We start from the raw sequence: 23,037 nt of genomic DNA, 5'->3' as shown, positions 1-23,037 counted from the left end.
CAAGTAGAAGCTAAACTAATTTATGGTGTAAAATTCAGAATAGTGGTTATGTCTACGGCGAGGTGATAAGGCCTAGGTTTGACTAAAGTAAGGCATGAAGAAATTTTATGCATTAGAGAAAATTCTGTACCTTGTGCTGGGTAGTTGTTCTACAGAGATATGCTTCTATGAAAATCCATTGCTCAAGTCATTTGATCACATGCACAGATGCTTCTTGATTTGTGATGGGGTGACAGCCAGAGAATCCCATTGTAAAATGAAAGTAGCATGAGTTTTAAATACATTTCACACATCTAGGCTACCTTAAGTATTCTCAAAACACTTATATTAGCCTACCCTTGGGCAAAATCATTTAACATAAGCTTATTTTATTTATTTATTTATTTTTTTAGAGACAGAGTCTCACTTTGTCACCCTCAGTAGAGTGCCATGACATCACAGCTCACAGCAACCTCTAGCTCTTGGGCTTAGGCTATTCTCTTGCCTCAGCCTCCCGAGTAGCTGGGACTACAAGTGCCCACCACAATGCCTGGCTATTTTTTTGTTGCACTTTGACTGGGGCTGGGTTCGAATGTGCCACCCTCAGTATATGGGGCCAGCTTCCTACCCACTGAGCCACAGACACTGCCCAACACAAGCTTATTTTATAATACAGATTGAGTATCCCATGTTCAAAATGCTTGGGATAAGAAGTGTTTGGATTTTAACTTTTTTTCAGATTTTAGAATACACTTAATGGTTGAGTACCCTAAATCTAAAAATCTGAAATATAAAATGCATTGCCCCTCAGAAAGTTTTGGATTTTGGAGCATTTCAGATTTTGGATTTTCAGATTTGAGATGTTTAACCTGTACAGTGTTGGATGTTTTATGGAATTTATTGAATACAATACTGACAGTTTTTACTGACAGTAAAAAGCAGAATTGTTGTATAATTTCTTAAAATATAGTTTCTACTGAATGCATATAACTTTCATACTATCCTAATGTCAAAAAATCCTAAATCAAACTTTCATAAATTGGGGACCATTTATAACTATACTTCAGATTAATAAATTACGGTGCGCACACACACACACACACATAGGTAGGAGAGAGAGGGTGAGAGATAGAGCCAGAGAAAGAGAGGGACAGACAGCCAGAAAGAGAGAGAAAGAGAGAGAGAGCCTTCAGATACTACAGCTGGTTCTGACTCAAGAGCCAAAGGCAGAATTAGTTATGCTGCTTATTGGAGCAGGCTAATGGATGAAGTGGTTTCCTTTTATTTATAGCTTTATTATTATAATTTAAAATCCAACAAACTGTGGTGGAGTTACACAATCAAGGGTCCCCAGTTAGTCTCTTTAACACAACTCTGTTCACGGAATTGCAGACAGAAATTTTGCACACATTCCCCTTTGAATCCTCTGCTAAGAACCTTCTTTCCTGCCAATGAAGGGATAGCAAGCAGCCAGTACATTCAAGTAGAAGCCCCTCTTAAAGTAATATATTAGGTTGAACCATTTGATAACTTGACAATTTCTATGGCTCAACCTAATATTTACATAAAATCACAGGAAGAATTAAAACAGAGATGAAAATAACCAAAAAGGAGTTGACCAGAAAAATCATTCTTCCTCTAGTCTAACTCTTGTCACTACAAGCACAAAAGACTCACACGGTAACATACTTTGAAAAATACATGAAGCCAGGCAATCCTTTAACCCCAGACACACCCTTCTATCCCAACACACTGGCTCCAAATCCCTGAGATAAACATTTCCTGCATTGTACCTGACAGGCCCCAGCAGGGCTCCATCTGCCCTCATCCTCTTGGTCCAACAGGTTTAATGCTAACAAGAAATCTGGCTCTGTGCTCTGTTCTGGCTCCGGGCACAGTCAGGGCAGATGGAAGAGCCCTAAGAGCTGACGATGACAGAATTTTCATATTTCCCATTAAGCTGGCTTGATTTTATAGTCACAATGTACAAAAAATGGAAAAATCTGATTTCAAGAAATCATCTAACGATTTTAAACCCAAAGGTAAAAATATATTTCCCATCATTGACAACAACCTCAGCGTGTATAGGGCGTGTGTAGATCTTTGCAGGCATACTCCCTCCTCCCCACTCTCGTCCTTATTCTCTATGCCAACCTTGGACTTGAAACAACATGAAGGTTGAAATTCACAAAGTGTGATATGTTTCTACCCCTAAACTAAGAAAATCCTACTGGAGAAGTTTGCTTCTAAACTAGCCATGCTGGAGGCCCTATGGTTCTCCATTGGATTTTCCTTATTTATTCAGAATTACTTCTTCATGTACAATGGAATTAGTTTTTCTGGAGCAAATACTGCCATGTAGGTACAGACCGGGTATCACTCTGTAGGACACGTAGTCAAGTTTTGAATGCTTAGTTCTTGGATCTACATGCTTCTACTTTTGGCAAAGTTGAGGACTATTTTCATACTACCAGTTTTTGGCAGTGTAATCCCGTGGATTTAACACTTCTCAAATATCATACTAGATTTAAAAAAAGATGGAATAACAATGTTAAGAATTTCCCCTTTTTATGTCCTATCTTTAAATTCAATGCCAATATAGGTCTCTAAGACCTGGGCTGTGGTACTAGATAGCTCCTCCAAACCTCTGATGACAACTAAATCTGAGAGTCAGTGGATGTCAGATAGGTAGGGACCTCCGAGATTACCTTTTCCTACCCATGTGATTTTTTTCTACATGAAAAAAAATCTGAAAGAAATAAGTGGTGCTACAACTCAAACCTAGGTTGGTGGTGCTGCATGAATCTGTATCAAGATGGGAAAAGGAAAGTCTCTACCTGTGGTTCAAGATTGAAAACAGAGTAACAGGGATGTGGGAAGGTAATTAAAGACTTATAAAATCCTGCCATTTGACTGGCACTGAAACAAAGAAAGAAAAGAGGAAACAGAAGAAAACTAGGAAATAGTGGAATAGCCCCCAACTAAGGAATACGTGATAGTTACAGGGGAACAAACCCTTGTTTATTAAACACATTCAGTCTACCTAGAAGTGTATCAAGCAACTTAGTGCGTTATCTCATTTACACCTGGTGGCTATCCAATGCAGAAGTAATAGTAATATTAATACATAGTGGCCACTATTTATTAATTATCATTTATATGCAGGCTGAACACTATGCTAAGTGGTTTATAAACAGCATTTGATTTTATTTACATGACGTGATTATAAGGTTGGCACTGTTATTACCCACAATAGAAAGATTAGCAGATTGAGCTTTCGTGAATAGAAATGACTTTCCAAAATCACGCATCGTTATTGTGGCTTTCTACACAGGTTGCTTAAAAATTAACACAAAACCATTGCTGTATCAATACTCCTGGCCTTTTATTGTCTTCAAAAATAATTAGATCCAAAACAATAGGATTGCACAAGGAGAGGTCTAATTGTCTAATCTATTTATGTCGCGCGCTGGAGTGAATCACAGTTTTGGCATTATATCCAGAACTTTCATTGGCTGTGGTATTAAAAAAATTCTTTGTTTTAGCACTGGAGAAACAATTGCATAGCTCTTTTGAGTATAAAAGGAATTGGGTTTAAAGCAATGTATATTGAGAGAGGAAGAGGAGGAGGAGGGAAGGAAAAGGGGGGCGAGGGGGCAAGATAGAAAGGAGTTACTACATAGTCATTGCTTCCAGGATTCTGTAGGAGACCGTGCTGTTTAATAATTTCAGCACTATAATTTTAAATATCAGTAGCCTGGTAACCAAGTCTATTAGTGAATCATGCTGTAAAAAAGTAAAATTGTGTGGTGGCTGGTCCTAGATACACTGACAAGCTTTGTTCTTTGCTTGTAAATCCTCAGGCATTATTTACATACACTAAGCTACAACATAGAATCCTTTCATTAAAAGAGGTTTTTCACACTATCTGTACATAAAAATAGGAACACTTGAGTAAGAGCACATCTATTTTTTCTTTTGCTGAAGTCATGGTTAGAAAAGAGCATTGTAGAAATACACTGAATGGTTTACACTAAAGGTTAACTATGTCCCCTTGAGTGGCATTGCTGGACTGTCCCCATCTTTGTCCTCTCGGATGGTAAGGTGCTGTGACTGTACACTGAGGAGAGGAGCATGGCACACGGAGGGCTTGTTTCCAGGTGGCAGCTGTCAAGGTGACTTAGTAGGTTTTTGTCCTGCTTCTCAGCTCTCAAGGAGCCAGCCTGCCTTTAGCTTCTTTTGTGGGAGGGCAGCTGTTTGAGCAGGAGGGAAGCTTGTTTTTGAATTAGCACACAGGTATAAACAGAGATGAGAAAAGCCTTTCTACTCTTGACCTTGGCCACAAGCTTAGAGAAGCTGTGCGTATCAGGCTTAGGCCGTAGGAAGGAGTTTAATTTTCCATTCGGAGCCCCATGGAATGCCTAGGATCATGCTTTTTCCAAGGCGATTAATCATGGATCCATCCGTTCATCTATCCACTCACACCCTCCTCATGTCCCCAGCCACAGGCACAGGGTTAGGTGCTGTGTGTATGTCCACACACAGGGACGAGGACAGAGTAATCAAGAGCCAAATCTGGGCTGGCATTTTGGCTTTACCACGTGGTAGCTGTGTGGTGTAGGGCCGGCTTCTCAGCACTGTGCCTTAATATTGCCTTACCACTCACTGAATTAATGTGGGCATTGAATGAGATTAAATGGGAAAGTCCCTAAAACAGAGTCAGCACCTGATACCCCGTAGGCAGATTAGGTGCCATCGTTTCCAATTTAGGTGCAAGAAAACGGAGGTTCAGAGAAATAAATGACTCGTGCGAGATCTCAAATCTAGGAATTGATAGCGACAAGACCTCCCCCCAGGGATGGGAGGGACATGTATGCTCTCCGCAGGAGCATGATTCTCCTTCAGTGAGTTCACAGTTTGGGGAGAGAAAAAGTCACCTACACTTGGAGTTTCCTCCAATCGTAACTGAAGTGCTGTGAGATTCGGGGAAGACCTGTGCCAGGAAAGCTTCTAGGAAGGCACGGTGCCTGTGCTTGAACTGAGCCTTGGAAAACCACTGAGAACCTCTTCACAGAATGAAAAGGAAGAAGAGACGCTAGGAAGATTTTACAAGGGGCCTGAGGAAAGGGAGGGAGGAATGGAAGAGCAAGGCGCGGCCTGAGGCAGCAGAGGTGGCCATGTCCAGGCCAGGACGGTCCCCTCCACCTGTGAGGTTAGGAGCGAGGAGCCAAGGCTCCATTTCAAACAGATGGATACACTCAAGGGTTAAAATGCCTGGAAGTGAATCACATTTGAATCTTTTCCATTTTCACTTGGAAACAGAACATCCCTCCCACCAGGCAGGCTCATCTAATGTTCCCATGCCAACCAACCGCTGAGGCTGGGATAGGCTGAGCCTTAGGCAGGGAGAGGTGCAGATACACAGGAGAGCACAGGGAGAGGCGGGGGAGGGTCGACTGAGGAGGTGGGCTGCCGAGGGAGTGTGGGAGAGGGGAGCGCCAAGAACCAGAAATGAGGATCGGCTACATCCAATTGTACCTGAATTTGCTGTCTATTGATTAAAGCACTTATGTGCACACACACACACACATTCAAACCAGATTCTTCAAGGTTCATCTATACTCTGAACACTTTCAAAGGGATCTCATGAAAATTAAGAATTTCTAATCAGTTCATTTCTTATTCATTGGAAATTAAAACACGAAGGTTAGATTTCTCATGAAGAAAAAAACATGAAGATTATGATTCTCAAGGAATCTTAGCATCCTTTTCAATCTGCCTTCTAAAGTTATTCAGTCTTGATCTAGGAGATTTCACTTTTGCTAAGCGTTAGCAAATTGTAGCGTCAGGATCAGGTTTCTTTCCAAATTCTGAGTCAACTATTGCTGAAAGTGATCAAAATCGAAAGTCATTCCAGGAACTGCCCTTCCCAGTAGCTGCAGGCTTGTACTAGATTTCCATGAATAGAGTCTGAGACTCTTAAAAGTATTGTTTTCAGCTTAAACATGAGCCGAGTAAGTAAAGAAAATTAAAGAAGAAAAGAAAAGAAAACATAAGGAGAGAGACGCTAAAGTGGTGGTTCTCAACTCGGCTGCACAACTGGGGTCATTAGAGGAGCTCTAGAAAGTGCTGATACCCGGAGATCCACTCTGAGAGACTCTGATTTAATAGGTCTGGGCTGGGGTGAGACGTCGGGGGTTTTAAGAGCTGCACAGGTGATTCTAACGTGTAGCCACAGCTGGGAAACACTGAGATAAAGCAAGACTAGGCAACTAGTGAAACTATCCAAAGACTTTTTGTTCCTTCCCAGGAGAGAATACCAGTGTGGACTGGATACAGCAGGAGAGAGTCTGAGACACTCCTTATCATGGGAGTTCTCCTTTTATTCAATGTAAATTAGAAATTCACTGGAGGGTGGTGAGATAGATTTGAAGTTTCTTTTATTATGGGATCTTCATTTCACTGTAATGGGAGTACCCTAAATCAAGAATTGAGTATTTTTATCCTTATATTCCTTGGATATGTCTAAGCATCTGGCATATAACATATCAATAGTTGTTTGTGACAGGGATGAACAAAAAGTTTGAGGTAAAAGTATATGAAATGAAGCTCAGTGCCCATAGCTCAGTGGGTAGGGTGCTGGCCACGTACACTGAGGCTGTAGGTTCGAGCCTGACTGGGCCTGCTAACCATCAATGACAACTGCAACCAAAAAAATTGCTGGGCATTGTGTCATCCCAGCTACTTGGGAGGTTGAGACAAGAGAATCGCTTGAGCCCAAGAGTTTGAGGTTGCCATGAGCTGTGACATCACCGCACTCTACTGAGGGCAATATAATGAAACTCAGTCTCAAAAAAAAAAAGTATGTGAAAGGAATGTTACAGACTTAAGTTTCACCAGACTTCTTTCTTGGCACTCAAGAAGTCATGGGCCTGGGCAACTGCAACACGATTTAATGGAAAAAGTGTAACAACACAAAGAAATGATGATCAGGTGTCTTATTTACTTTCACTGATTTTAACACATATTTATGGAACTACTCTCTGTTCAGGGCCTGCACTATACTCTGAGAACAACAGACTGAGACTTCTAGCATCAAATTAAGTTCTAGACGCGTTGAGTGGTGCTTCTATACTAACCTGTCCAGTATTTTAAAAAGTCCTTCTTTTTCCTTGGTAGAATGGGGCTGATTTATTACATATAGTTTACAAAATGCAGCAAATGGTATTTTGGATGGAGATGGAGTAGATCTTTAAGCACTTCTTACATTTTCAACAATGTTTCAAGTAAATAAATTTCAAAGATCACTCTTTCCCAAACTTGCCTTAATGTAAGGAGCAGATGGAGTTCTTGCTAAAATTTGTATTTCTTAAGGCAAGTTGGGAAGCACTGTTACAGAGGGGCTGCAGCCTTCAGAACACCTTATTCTGTCTCAAAGTCCTGATTGAAGAACTTTTACAGGTGAAATGAGAAAGTCGGGGTTGAAAGAACAAAGGAAGCAGGAGTAAGAAGTAATAAGCCCATTCTGTGACAGTCACTTTAAAGGCAATTAACATTTCTGTGGCATATCATACTTACAGCAGCCCCGCAGAATGCACACTATTACTCCTGTCCTAGGAACAGGATCCCCAAGGTAATCACTCTCTTGGTTTCTATCACCACAGGTTCATTCGGCCTGTTTTGGAATGTTGCACAAATGGAATCATATGCTGGTGGTAGGCAGAATCAGCTCTCCTCCCACCCCCAAGATATCCAAGCCCCCTGAAATCTATAAATATGTTTCTTTACATGACAAAATATACTTTGCAGATGTTATTGAGGTCAAGAATCTTGAAATGTGAAGACTATCCTGGATCATCCCTGGTGGTCCAAAATAAACACGTGAGTCCTTAAGAACAGAGACTCTTTCCCAAGTGGGGCAGAGAGATGCTCCGCGGGAAGCACTCAAGTTGGAGCTGTTGATTTTGAACACAGAGGAAGGGGGCCGTGCGTGAGCCATGGAATGCAGCCGTCTTTAGAAGATGGGGATGGCCCTTGGCCGACAGGTAGCAAGAAAACAGGAATGTTGGTTTTATAACTGCAAGAAATTGAATTCTTTCAGCAATCAAAATGAGCAGGAATTAGACTAGGGTCCTCAAACTTTTTAAACAGGGGGCCAGTTCACTGTCCCTCAGACTGTTGGAGGGTGGCACTGTGGGCCCCGGGATGAGTCTGCTGCTAAGCAGGACAGGCAGTGGTGGCAAAAACACCTGGAGGGCCGGATAAATGTCCTGGGCGGGCCACATGTGACCCGCGGGCCGTAGTTTGAAGATGCCTGATTAGACCCTCCACTAGAAGCTCCAGAAAAGAACACAGTCTGCCAACACCTTAATTTTAGTCTGGTGAGACTCATAAAGGTCTTCTAACCCATAGAACTGTTAATAATTGTAGCTTTTTTAGCCATTAAGTTTGTGGGGATTTGTTAGCAACATAGAAAACTGATATATATATATATATATCATAATGTATTATAACTGATATATATAATATATATTATAACTGATATATATATCATATGTATGACAGGGATATACATATATAAAATATATATTACAACTGATATATATATATCATACATATTATAACTGGTATATATGATATGCGTATATATCATATATATTATAAACTCATATATATCATATTATATTATATTATTGTGTGCGTGTCACAGAGAGACAAAGAGGCTTCTTTGCTTCTTTTACTCCATATTATATTTGCAAGATTCTTCCCTGTTTGGCCTGGAGGAGCTATGCATTTTCATTGCTGTCTAGTATTCCTTTGTGTAAACACACCACAATTTATATACCTAATCTACTGTTGATGGACATTTAGTTATTCCCAGGTTTAGTCTACTACAAAAAATGCTGCTGTGAACATTCAAACCCGCTATCTTAAGTGTATGTGGCTGGCGCCTTAGCCACTTGAGCCACAGGCACCGAGCCTATACCTATTCTTTTAATGACATTTTGTGGATTTTTTATTTTTTTGAGACAGAGCCTCAAGCTGTCACCTTGGGTAGAGTGCTATGGCATCACAGCTCCCAGCAACCTCCAACTCCTGGGCTCAAGTGATTCTCCTGCCTCCGCCTCCCAAGTAGCTGGGACTACAGGTGCCCGCCACAATGCCCGGTTAGTTTTTGGTTGTAGCCGTCATTGTTGTTTGGCAGGCCCCAGGCTGGATTCGAACCCGCCAGCTCAGGTGTATGTGGCTGGCGCATTAGATGCTTGAGTCATAGGCACCGAGCCCATTTTGTGGATTTTTTGAATAGTGATATTCTTTTGCTTGATTTATTCTTAGGTATTTCATGTTTTTTAATCCTATTATAAATGGCATTTTAGTTTTCTTACTGGTTAGCATTATTTTATGGAAACACAACTGATTATTTTGCTACTGATCTTGTATCTAGTAATCTTACTATAGTCACTTATTTATACCTTCTGATCATTTTTTTTTTGAAAACTTCATTTAATAGCAATGTTGATAGAAAAATAGTGTTAATAGAAGGTGTCTCATAATTGCTTCCAGAGAGAAAGCTTCCAAAATTTCATTAGTGAGTATGTTTACCTTTTATTAGATTAAGGAAGCCCACTGCTTTTCAAGTTTGTTAACAAATTTTTGTCATAGATCAGTTTTAAATTTTATTGAATTTGAATTTTATGCTTTTTCTATAATATTTAGACAATCATCTGATTCTTACCCTTTATTCTGTTAATGTGATTTTCTAATAGTAAAACAATCTCTCACCCCTGTATTAAATTCCCTTGGGTTATGATATATTATTCTTTCTATATGTCACTGGATTTATTTTGCTAATATTTTATTTAGGATTTTGGATTTTATGTTTATAAGAAAGACTGGGCTATGCATTTTTTTTCTTATATTGACCTTGTTATATTTTGGTACCAAGGTAATGTTAACATTGTAAAAAGCTATGAAGTATTCTCTCTTCTAATTTCTGGAAGAGTTTATATAGATCCTAGGTGATTTATAAATATTATTCCTCATCACTTAAATGACATTTAACATTTTCTTTTAATAGGAAAACTGGAGGCCTAGAGGGAGAAAAAATGAGTTGTTAATGTCAAAAGAAAAGCAGTTTTCCCAGATTTCAGCTCAGGTACTTCTGACTCTAAACCTCGGGCTTTTTGCCTACTCCATTATGGTATGCATTTATGAGTAAGTCACTGGGTGAGCCAATATTCTAAAAGACTTGCTGTTCATTCTGTGGTAACGTCTACTTCTTGCCGAGAGAAAACACACTGCCAAAGATGACAGTGTATCTGTGACACTGCCCCCTCCCCCCCAAAATAAAGCTTTCCTTCTGGAATGTTCTGTGAGAAGTCTCATCATAGTTGGCCTTTCAAATCATCCCTATTTCCTACCCCAAATGTATTGTCAGATCCTGAGTCTCTGTTCAGAATAATGTTTTATTATTTTCATCTGTTTTCCGCAACTAGCTTTAGCTGGATCCTTGAGGGCATGTCTGACCCATCTGTGTGCCTCTGAGAGCATCCTACGTAGTATTTTCTAATTAATATTTAGAAATACTTAAACTCATGTCTTCTCAATCATACTCGCTCTAAGTTACTCAGAAGGTCCTATGATCCTCTCACCCTGTGTGTGGTGTCCCATAGCGGGAAACCTTGTGCCTCTTTGCTAAGGATGCGTGGCCAATGAAGGCTAGGACCTTAGGGTTCAAATTTGAACCAGTACCACTATGTATTGAATTATTATCTGCCAATTGAAAAAATAAAAGTTAAACTCTCTCCAATCTAGTGATATCCATAACTTATTCATTTGATTGATTTAGCAGTTACTCTTAATATATACCAGACAGGAGAGCTGGGCACAGTGGCTCACACCTATAATCCCAGCACTCTTGGAGGCCCAGGCAGACGGATTGCCTGAGCTCATGAGTTTGAGACTGGCCTGAGCTAGAACAAGACCCCATCTCTAAAAACAGCCTGGCATTGTGGTGGGCACCGGTAGTCCCAGCTACTGGGGAGGCTGAGGTAAGAGAATCACTTGAGCCCAAGAATATGAGGTTGCTGTGAGGCATGATGCCAGGGCACTCTACTAAGGGTGATAAAGTGAGACTCAGTCTCAAAAAAAAGAAAAGAAAAGAAAAAGAAAATATACACACACACGTACACACCCCCAGACTGTACAGATGCAGACTTTAAGCAGACGAAATCTCCATCCTTGAGATGCTCACACTCCAGTGGAGGGGCAGGTGGGTTGACAAGCAGGAAGGGTGTGTGTGAAGGCTGCGGGAAGGCAGTCCCACGGCCCAGGGGAACACGGAGGGGCAGGGCTGCGGGAAGGCAGTCCCACGGCCCAGGGGAACACGGAGGGGCAAGGCTGCGGGAAGGCATTCCCACGGCCCAGGGGAACACGGAGGGGCAGGGCTGCGGGAAGGCAGTCCCACGGCCCAGAGGAACACGGAGGGGCACGGCTGCGGGAAGGCTTTCCCACGGCCCAGAGGAACACGGTGGGGCACTGCTGCGGGAAGGCATTCCCACGGCCCAGGGGAACACGGAGGGGCAGGGCTGCGGGAAGGCAGTCCCACAGCCCAGAGGAATACGGAGGAGCGCCTGCTGGTGCAGTCAGTCCTTGACGGTGCTTCTAATACCTTATTCTGTTTAATCATCACTTTCAATTGCCACTCAAAAAGTTCATATGACACAGTACATGAAGTATTTAATGAAGTGTTGGCCATTGTTCAAAGACTAAGCCACACACGTCTTATGTCTATTCTCTTGCTGCTAACCTAACCTTCATGATGTAGGGTGAGGGATCCCTCAATTTTTTCATGCCCTCCACTCTCACCTGTTCTCTCCTATGAGCAAGCTATGTCCTAGCTGTTACTCTTCTGCTCTCTTTCCTGGCTAGAACTATCTGGTTTGTTCTAGAAAGTAATAATTTTGAACTATGAGGCCAAGTACCAACTCTAGAAATAAGAGATTTCTGGAAATATGATTATCATGGGGGATGGGGACGGTGTGTAAGGAGGCAGAATCAAGGTTGTTAGAAAAACTTTGAGCTCCTCAGGGCAGAAAAGATGCCCTATTGATTTTTTTCCAGAGAATAGTACAGTTATGAGGTCGAGGAGTATGGTTAAGGCTCAGAGGATGTTTTCTCGATGAATGAATGATAGGAAAACCTTTAATAATGATGAGTTCTAGATTCTTAATATTGAGGTAGAGAACTAGAGGAAAAAACACAGTGGTCAATGGAAGGGCCTCCATTATACTTTGTCCTTCTTATAGAAATCTAAAAATTAAAAACCTTTTGTTTGGTTTGAGACAGAGTCTCACTATGTTGCCCTCGGTAGAGTGCCACCTCAAACTCTTGGGCTTAAGCTATTCTCTTGCCTCAGCCTCCCAAGTAGCTGGGACTACAGGCACCTACCACAATGCCTGGATATTTTTTTGTTGCAGTTGTTTAGCTGACCCAGCCCGGGTTCGAACCCACCATCCTCAGTGTATGTGGCTGGCACCATAACCACTGTGCTACGGGCACCGAGCCAAATTAAAAACTTTTTAAAAATCAGGGGCAGCCTATGTTTTCAGGGGAAGGAGAAAACGCCCCCAGATCCCCAGCAACCCTTCCCCTCCTTTCTATTTCTGGCATAAAATTAGCTGCTTGAAGACAAAGCTTTTATTCCACAACTCAGTATACAATTAAAAATGCAAAAGCCTGAAAGAGAGTGCATCACGCTGATGAGTCTCGAAATACACACGAAGAATGAAGATGGATTCTGCTGTGAGGGAGGCGCCAGCTTAGGGGGCAGGTTCCAAGCACGTGAAGGTATAAAGAGACCTCCCCCTTGGGCTCTTTCACAGACTGGGTCTAACTTAATCCTAACAACAAGCCTATGAACTAGATATTATGTCTATTTTATAAGTGAGACACTCAAGTTTTAGCAAACAACCTACACATAATTATTATTATTCATAATGATAAGTTATGAATTCTGGGTTAGACACCAGGCCTCCCTTGAGGAAATCAGTATTAACTATAAAACAAACACAAGTTCTATCAGTAGAACCATTGCCCCCACAAGATTAATTTCATTTTCACTGCATGGGCTTTGGTGAGACACATACCTGGGTAAAGAATCTGGCTCAGCCACACGGCCTTTTGTGCGGGTTATTTAAAAACCTGTGTTGCCGTCTCTAAGTTTCCTTCCTTCTCTATAGAATGGGGATTAAAATCACATCTATGTTGTGGTACTGTTGTAAGGGTTAAGAGAAGTCAGGAGTGCAGCTCGGGCACATGAGTTCTCAGGCCCCTCATTAACTGGTGCACGCTGCCCATCTGACTTTGCAATGCTCTATCCACTGCCTTCTGGTGTCTCCAATCTAGACTTTATTCATACTTTCCACTTCATCCAATTAACCTGTTTTGGGTATGGAATCATGGTCCTTTCCCAGTAAGATTTTAAGAAAGCAAAATGACTCTGAATTCTAGTGTTTTTTCCTATTCTGCTACCACTCATCGATATATCACTGACTCTTAAACCAACATTCACAACAGAGAAGTTATAATGCTTCAACTCTCAGGTGAACATGGGCCAAGTTTTCTTTTTACCTTTCTTCTGGTGACCTTGAATGCTACTCCCATTAGTGGACTGACTTACTTTTATTTCTTGCCCTCCCCATTCTGCCATTGTCCCAGTCACTCTGGCTGTCCATCAAAAGAAAGGATTGTTCTTTAGACATTTAGCTTTCTTATTTAAATTTAATCCTCTATATCTCAGATCTTTCTGAATAGCATTTAGATTATAAAGGCACATCTCAATTCGTAGCAGGAAAAGCCTTGCTCTCTATTATACCAGTTGTTTAGCAGCTGGTAGGTGAGAACGGAAGGGCATATTGTAGGGGCAGGGAGATCTTCACGAGCTCATAAACACTTTACCTAGGCAGTTGCCTACACCCTCTGCCCACGTGGAAAGCGATAAAAAATACACACACCAAAATCTAGATCCCAGTAGCTCAGGAGCCTCAGTGCATCTGCCTTTGAAGAATTGATAATATACTTGTGGAGAATTTTGAAAACATTTTATTAATATTTTTACACTTTATTTGCTTTCAAATTTCTACAACTGTATGTTTCACAGTGCAGGAAATACACAATCCAAGTAGCACATTAAATCAACACATCTCCATCATGTCCATACAACGTAGGCAGTGCTACCACTGGCAACAGTCAGTTTCCCTTGGACAGCACTACCAAAGTACTTCCAGCACCTCAGTAAAAAGAGGAAAAGAGGGAAAATAATTACAACTAGACTGGAAAATGGAAAGGGTTGGTTCAAATTCAAAATACTGCCTGGCTCAAAATAGTGCAGGTTACCTCTCCTTCCCTTCAAGACTTCAGGCAAACAAATTGCTACCATCTGGATGGACCATTTCCAGTGGGGGAAGGAGGCCAGCTTCGGCAAGATCCTGGGAAGACAGGTCCTCTCTGACATGGCAGGAGCAGGGCTGCGGTTGCGAGTGTGCACACAAGAGTGTGTGTGTGTGTGTGTGTGAGAGAGAGAGAGAGAGAGAGAGAGAAGGATAGAGGAAATAACTCCAAGGGGAAGAGTGGTTTTGTGGTGCAGGCAAATATTTTACTAAGTCAGCTAAATTGGTCATCACTGAACAAAGAAGCTGCTTGTTTTCTAATTTAAGGTTTTGGCTTCCCAGAAAAATGTGAATAATACCAAGGAATTCCCATATGTTCTACAGCACAGTTTATCCTATTTAAAAAGCCCAGAGAAGTTTGTGTTTGAATTTCTCCTCTCAGCGAACCTATTCTTTAAGAGTCAAGGGCTGGGCTGACAGACACAGATCAGGAATCATAGCTAAGGTCATTCCACAGCTGACACCCAGAGTCTGAGTCCTCGGGAGGTGGGGTACCGTGGGGGAAGTATGGGAGGCGGGTAGGAGAGCTGACTCTGCCGCAGATAGCTCAGGGAGCCCAGGCAAGTCTCTTCTCTCTTGGGGCCTTGCCTTTTCTTCTGTAAATCAAACCGTGGATGTGATGATAACTAAGGTGCCTTCCGGCTCCAGGATTACATAAAGCAAAGCGCAATGAGGAGAATAATACTCCAGCATGTCATTCTCAGATTAAACAGACGTGCTCATCATCTCACATTTATACCACATACAGTCAGAGGACAGAGCAAGTAGTTGAGGTTCTGAAATAAGCACAACCACTTGGCACTGGTCCCACTTGAGTGTTTTAGATAAAGCAAGCATCTCTATGAAAATCCCACAGTCAAAACTGGCATATGTTTAAGAAAAAAGGCAAAGATACAAACCTGCTGAAACCTCTCTGGTAAAGATTTCGTGTAGGCCTTGCTAGTTCATTTCATGTTCTTGCTTTTTTTTTTTTTCCTTTTTAAAAAATTTTTGATCTATATCTCTTGGGGGTGGGACACTATTATGATTCGAGGGACTTCATCCAGCAAATGCAAGCACATAACCTGGCTTTTTGTACCTTCAATGATTCCCCAACAATAAAAATAAAAAATAAATAAATAAATAAATTTTGGGGGTCTATTTTATCACACTGTATGAGAACAAGGCCTTGGGGCCCTTGTAAGATTTTTCCCTCTGATGTTACTGTATATGTATGGCTCATATTTCTTCCATTTCTAGGTCTCTTAGAGTCATTTAGATGCTTAGGTCGCCTTCTAGGTACTAAATAGAAATAATTGAACCCTGGATTAGAACTAACCGATAAGCACACATGTGCGTAGAAGGAAGTTAAACTCAATGGAAATCAACCAGGGAGTGGGAGGAGATGAAAACCTACCTAACAGGTACAGTGAACGCTATCTGGGTGATGGGCGTACTGTAACCATGAGTCAACTGTTATAAAGGCAATCCACGTAACCAAAAATATTTGTATCCCTGTAATACTTTGAAGTAAAAAAAAATAATTGAACATTTGGAAACCAAACACCATACTTCTATATTGTAGAGACTTCATTTGGGGAATTTTCCAGGAAATGTCAAGTATTTTTGCATCTCATTTAATACAATCATCAACTATCACTTTGTTATTTAAATTTTTCATCACTTCTTTATGTTATACTTTTTTTAAAAACTATTTTAGGACATAAAGTTTTGATTTTAATTAACACTACTCTTTCAAATAAGTGTATTAGTTTTACATAATATCATCATATCACTTCATTTAATGTTCCTAGTCCTACACCCTTCATTAAAACTATTACCAACATGGTTTCAGCAATTTCTTTTAGTGGCATTAATATCATCTTTACATATTCTATTTTTTAATAAGATATCAACAATTTGGTCATTTTCTTCCAGTTTTATTCTATATAACCGTTTTGATTGCATTAGCTGATTTATCTCTATCCTATTAACTCAGTTGGGTTTTCCAAATTTTCTACTCAAGACTAAAATATTTTGAGATTTAAAAATAATTCTGTATCACAAAGATCAGCAACCCACCAAAAGTGAGGAGAACAGAAACAGCCACCAAAGGGGTTGTTAACTTTCCACTGTATTTGTGATGTGATTACAAGACATGCTTTTGGGTAGTTCTGGATAGCTTCTTCCACGGATTATAATGAAGTGTGTCAAAATAATCTTGTGAAATGCACTGGGCCAAATTTGGATGGTTAATAGTCTATTTGATCATTTTTTAAATATCAAGGGTACTGGAACTCCATGGAATAAGAAAAGACTCTACGCTTGTCAGATTGCCCAGCAAATCCAGGCCCTTGAGCACCTGTGCCTTCCAGACTCTCGCTCTCTTTTTACCCCTACTGTGCCTAATACACACACAACATAACTTGATAACCAAAGTAGAACCAACAGGACTGAGTCCAACCCAAGTACATCATATAGCACGTACACACACAACTCATGCCAGGAAAAGAAAGTTAAGTTTGGCATAAGGAGGATATGACCTCAGCTTCCAGAGTGGGCAATAAAAAATACAATGAGGATGGCACGGTTCCTCCATATGGTGCATAAATTCATTTTGACCATTAACTAGGCATCACTTTCCTCCTTTGGCTATGAGTGCTTATTTTTAAAGTATAGTCAGCACTGATAAAGTTGGGAGTGATATAGAGGGCTTGTGCTAGGAAGAGAAGCCTATTACAGTTGAGTGCTGATGGATCTTACTCAAAAGGTCACTACAGGGATGACAGGCTGGGAGGAATTTCAGGTTCAACCAATTTTTTTTTCTGATAAATAAATGAGTTTTGTCAGTCAAGGAACAAGTAACTTTGATGGTGTAAGAAATAACTCATAACCATATGACACAAAAGAAAGTCTTTCCACTAAGACTTTTTAGAAAAAAATATGTAACTCTTTAGAAGAATATTGCTAATATCAAATCAATATACCAAAGTTAATGCAATCAATATCAAGTAGGTTAGGAAATGATACAGGCATTTTTTTCATGCTGATGGTGAAGAAATTTCCAGGGTTTTGGTTCACGTATTCAATTTAAGATTTATCAGAAATGAAAATGTCTCTTCTCATTATTTTCACTGTAATTTATGGATTATTATTATATTATATAATTATATATATTATATATTTACAATTATATATAAATTATATATAATTATAAATATAATTATATATATTATTACATATTATTATTCTGATTTTTTCATCGCAACCCTGGATTATAACTTTGTCAAAGAATAATTTGATAAGAGTAGATATCTTTAAATAATTTAGCCTACTAACATTTCAAATTTTTTTCCAAATGTTAAACATAAGGTTTTTCAGCAGTGTACTGATGAGTACGGGTTAATTGGAATACAAGTCCCATTGTCTGCAAGGTATTGATTGCCTTGGTTTTCTCAGCTGGATTGCTCCCAAAGTACAGATCAGAAGAAGAAGTTCTCCATCACCTACCTGACATAGAGGGAGCGTTTCTGATTGGTTCGTAGGGACCCGGACCCGGAGCTCATGCTGTGGTTCATCATCTGCTCTCGTAGGTCATGGATTTTGGCCTCAAATCGAGCGTAATCTGGGAATGGAAGCAAAGATGGTAAATTTGGTTTTGTACCTTCAGAAAGTTAGAGGCAGCCCTGCACTAGGGAGACACCCAGCTCAAGAAGGATACGCCTGCTCACTATCATTTATTCACAGCCATTCACAAGTGGGGAAAGAAAAACCAGTTACTTTCCAAAAGATACCTAGAAAACATGCTGCTATCAAATTTATAATCTGTGAGAAGTTCACAGGAGGATGGCAAGTGGTAAGGGACGATGTGGGGGGGGGCATGGGGACAGAGGGAGATGGATGTGGTTATAAACAGGGAACACAATGTGTCCTTTGGTGATGGAAATGTTTTCTATCTTACTGGTAGAGGTAGATTCAGGCAAATGCACATGTGATACATTACACAGAACTAAACTCATACACGAATGCACACACGCAAATGAATACAAGTAAAGCTGAGAAAATCTATAGCAGATTGGTGGGTTGTGCCAATGTTGATATCTGGTATGCTTTACGTGCTATAGTTTTGCAAAATGTAACTACTGGGGGAAACTGAGTAAAGAACACATGGGATCTCCCTGTGTTACTTCATACAACTGCATGTGAATCTACAACAATCTCAAAATAAAAGCTCAATTTATAAAGAGAGAATGTGGACATGCAAAACAAAAACAAGAAACAACAAAGAAACAACCGTCCATGGTACCTCCAATACTATGGGGTACTGAAGGGTGCCTCCAGTTACTCTTAGTCTGATGCACCAGAGAATCAAGCATGTGCTGGTGAATTGTATAAGATATGCCATCTAATTTAAATAAGATTTTTTCTGCTGCGGGTGCTGCCGGAAATAGACCACTTGGGAGTCATACTGCAATTTGTCACTGTAACTCTGCCCAAGAGCCAAATTTTATCAATTCTAAGACGGAGATTGGGGTTAAAAATGGGGGTAGAAAACACAATCACATTAAATACATTTCAGAAACACTCAAACTTGAAAAAATACATGGGTATAAAATATCAAAAAAAATAGGAATCATCGCTACTTCTTCATAGAAGGAATATTTTTGGCATATCAATCCAATAAAAATTAAAAAGCACAAATAGGTTTTTAGATATTTATTAACACAAAGAGCACCAAAAAAGGAAACCACTTTTGAAGTTTTGTTTTATTTTATTTCATTATTATTATTATTATTATTAGAGACAGAGCCTCACTCTTGTTGCCCAGGCTAGAGTGCCATGGCGTCAGCCTAGTTCCCTGCAGCCTCAAACTCCTAGGGCAAGCGATCCTTCTGCCTCTGCTTCCTGAGTACCGGCAACTACAGACATGTGCTACAATGCCCAGCTAATTTTTCTATTTTTTGTAGAGATGGGGTGTGAAGTTTTAATAATTTTGATCACAACCTAGAAACTTTTCTATCATTTCCTTGGCAAAACAGTGTCATGCTTTAGGAAAACTCAGTAGACTTAACTTATCCACAGATACATTTGAAAATGTTAATTCAAATTATAAATGGCTTTTTTAATTATAAAGAAACTCACCATGAAGAATTTTAATAGAAGTCCTCTTTTCGAAAAACAATTTGATTTTCAGTTCAATTTATTCAGTGTTCATGAAAAACAAGGATGACTAAATGAATATAATAAAAGATAATCTGTTTACAGAGTGTTTCAAATTGCTTATAACAAAAAGTTCCATAAAATTAAATTTAAGTTCAATTTACTGAGTATCTATTGGTCACTGCAGGGAGAATTTTCCCAAAAGATTAGTTTTCAACAATGAATAGACAACAGGACAATAAACTCTGTCTGTTAAATATTTTTAAAGTTCAATATTCTTAAGATAAAGTCATAAGCTAGCTGGGAATTTCTGGTGCTTTAGCAATGTCTGGTATTATCCACATTTGGAAAGCTTCCTGCTAAAACATAGTTTTTAATAATTAAGTCCTAAACGATTAAATAAGCAGAACACATATTTAACTATATAATTAACCTAAGATCTATTAAGAATAAAATGAAAATTTATTTCATTCCATTTTACCAGAGAGATTAGACACTTATTTAAAACCACCGATAGGATACTGTATGCAGTTCTAAATCATTTGAACAAGTCATATTATCTTTCTGCCCTAAAAGAGTCAATTAACATTTACTGCAGGTCACATGGCAGACACTATGCTTAGTGCTTCATGGGCATTTTCTCACTTATTTTTTAAATTTGAAAGTGAATTTCTTGGAAAATTTGAGACCATATAGAACAAAGGATAAGAATTATGAGGTTGGCAGCTCCTATAGCTCAGTGGGTTGGGTGCCGGCCACATACACTGAGGCTGGCGGGTTCAAACCCAGCCCAGGCCAGCTAAAACAACAATGACAACTGCAACCAAAAAAGTAGCCGGGCATTGTGGCAGGTGCCGTAGTCCCAGTTATTTGCGAGGCCGAGGCAAGAGAAATCGCTTAAGCCCAAGGGTTTTAGGTTTCTGTGAACTGTGATGCCACGGCACTCTACCCAGGGCCAGGGTGACAGCTTGAGACTCTGTCTTAAAAAAAAAAAAAAAAAGAAGGAAGAAAAGAGTGAAGAGGTTATCTTGCCCCACCTCCTTTCCTCTTTCTTTTCTCACTGCTTCCCTTCCCTGCAGCTTACCCTAGAGGTCCAGCTGTGGTTGTGAGCCGCACACATTTGTGTGTTTGTGTCTGTGCACAGGAGACCACAACTATTGTGCTAAGACTTTTTTTGTTCTTTTTAAACAATGTACCTGTATCTTTTCCTACCATCTACCAAACACACAGAAATAATTTTTAAGATCCTTAATTGCATTCCATAGTTTGACATTTAGTTAATCTCCTTATCATTAGATATCTGGGCTTGTCTAGCCTCTTATGTTTATTAATATAAACAGAGATCTCAGTGCATACTGCACAGCATGGCAGGCTAGTAGAGCACTGGAAGCGGAGGTACTCGTCACAGTGTGGCACAAAAATCATACAACAGCCATTTATATTTCTCAGAGAAGAAAATGGTGTGGTCTGGGACACAGCAGGAATTCCTGGCTTCTTCTAATCCAAGCTCCACATTGTTACTGGCTGAATACCATGGGTTGGCCCCTACCTAGGGTAGGAGTAGGGTAGTCCTAGGGTAGGACTCTCTCCTTTACAACTTTGATGAACTCGCTACCCACGATAAAAGCATGAACTCTCACCTGCTAAGTCTTTACCCCTAAGCACCCTAGTCAGTGCCAGTCCCCAATTCTCGTTTAACCACTTAGCCACTTTATTGGATTTATCACATGAACACACAATTACGTGTGTAGTTCCCGTGGTCCCCTTCAACTGAGCTCTCTGAGGGCAGAAGCTATGTCTCATTTTCCTGGGAATTCCCTGCTGCTAACACAGTGTCTGATGTGCAGAGAGGCATTTAATAGTAGGTGCTCAGGGAACATTCTCTGAATGAATGAAGAATGAGGGAGTGAGCAGAATCATTAGATGAATTTAGCTATAAAATGGCTGCAGGTACTGAAATCGCTCACTTTCTATGTTATGTTTTTGCAGTGAAGAAAGACAACGTGCACCTCTTCTAGTACTACTTTTTTCAAAACTAAATGTAGTAGAATCTCTGTAAGTTCACTGTTACTCAAAGACTGGAGGTGGCCAACAGAAGGAGCTAGGCCTACTGTACTGATACGTACATGCGAAGCATGTCCAGTCTATGAAAACCAGGTGAACTTAAGAAGGTGGTCAATGTGGAGAAGTGGTCAGCTATGGAGGTTCTACTGTATTCAATTCCAAGGCTTTATTTCTGTCAATTCACTGCCACTTCCAAATCCCTTCATTATTTTTTATTGTTCTGAAAAGATCTCTGTGATCCCCTCATCTTAGTCACGTGGTACACTGGACACTTAAGCCGTGTACATACAATCAACACTCCATTAGGCTCTTGTAGCCGCCACATTTTATGTAACACAGCAGGGTACTTGCGGCAATAAAAAATTGTATGTGCCTTACTGTATGACTCACTAGATGCCGGAGATGTTGTCTGCCATGCTTTTGAAATGTTAGGTCGGTATCATATTCTATGGTGTTTAAATTCTTCACTGTGGATGATTTATATTGAATTTGCCTTAGTTGGAATCCATCCTGTTTTCAATTTCCCTACTTCAACACACATTTTCATCCTAGATCCTCTATTCAAAAGCACTTATCTCTCTTCTTGCTCCTTTTGGAAAAATAAAACAAATACAGGTACAAGTAATTTCATCAGAGCAAAAAACCAATAAAATCAGGGTTTATAAATATAAATGGTGTGTGTGTAGCAAGGAAGCTCTGTCTCCAGCCTCTCAGAGATAAACAAGTTTATAGGTAGAAATGCTCTAGAAATAAACAGTCAACCAGCTACATAGATTGTCTTTTTTAATGCTTTATAAAGGTACTAAAATTCACATTTGTTTCACAAGTTAAAAAAGAAAAACCTAACACTACCATATCCATTTCTCTCCCTTTCTCTAATATTTTGCTCATAGCTTTCCTCTCCCCTTTGGAATGTTTTTCAGTCAAGTTCCTACCACTCTCTTGATTCCAAATCTCAAGAGAACATTCAAATGAGATTTTGAAATGCTCCAGTCTCCTATCATCTAAAGGGGAATTCATGTTTACTGAACACTTGCAATGAGCTAGGATCTATACTACATGCATTAAAAATTACATTATTTCTCCTACGAAAGTTCTGATTTAGGTATACTATTTTGCAGATGAGAAAACAGAGGTTTAGGGAGGTTAACTAACTTCACCAAAGTCACAGAGCTACTAGGGAATAGAGCTCATTGGACATAGAGCTCGGATCTCTGTGAAGCCATTGTTTCCACATGGCAACGCGTCTCCTTTAGGACAGAAGGCCCCCCAGTTCTGTACTCCTTTCTCGTAACATTTTGCTCTTCCCTTCATCTACCAGATAAGTTCTGTGCACGTCGATCTTTTCCTCTCTTCTACCATCAGCTCCTTGGAGAGTGGGAACCCCTCCCTCACCTGTTTCCAA

The 23,037-nt window shown here is 40.1% G+C and overlaps 1 protein-coding gene across 6 annotated transcripts in view; it reads right to left on the bottom strand.

Moving 5' to 3' along the window:
- DLG2 (discs large MAGUK scaffold protein 2) overlaps nt 1-23,037 on the bottom strand; it is a 2,018,366-nt gene that overhangs the window by 138,976 nt on the left and 1,856,353 nt on the right. For all 6 annotated transcript variants that reach the window (XM_023511782.1, XM_023511784.1, XM_003780855.3 and 3 more), the window contains one exon: nt 17,919-18,033. In XM_023511782.1, coding sequence (XP_023367550.1) covers nt 17,919-18,033 — 115 coding nt within the window. The remainder of the gene's footprint in view (nt 1-17,918; nt 18,034-23,037) is intronic.

This window comes from Otolemur garnettii, unplaced genomic scaffold (assembly GCF_000181295.1).
Source record: "Otolemur garnettii isolate 467f Iridium unplaced genomic scaffold, OtoGar3 scaffold00001, whole genome shotgun sequence".
NCBI lineage: Eukaryota > Metazoa > Chordata > Mammalia > Primates > Galagidae > Otolemur > Otolemur garnettii.
The sequence above is the reverse complement of the archived record's forward strand: the minus strand, read 5'-3'. Positions and strand labels throughout refer to the sequence as shown.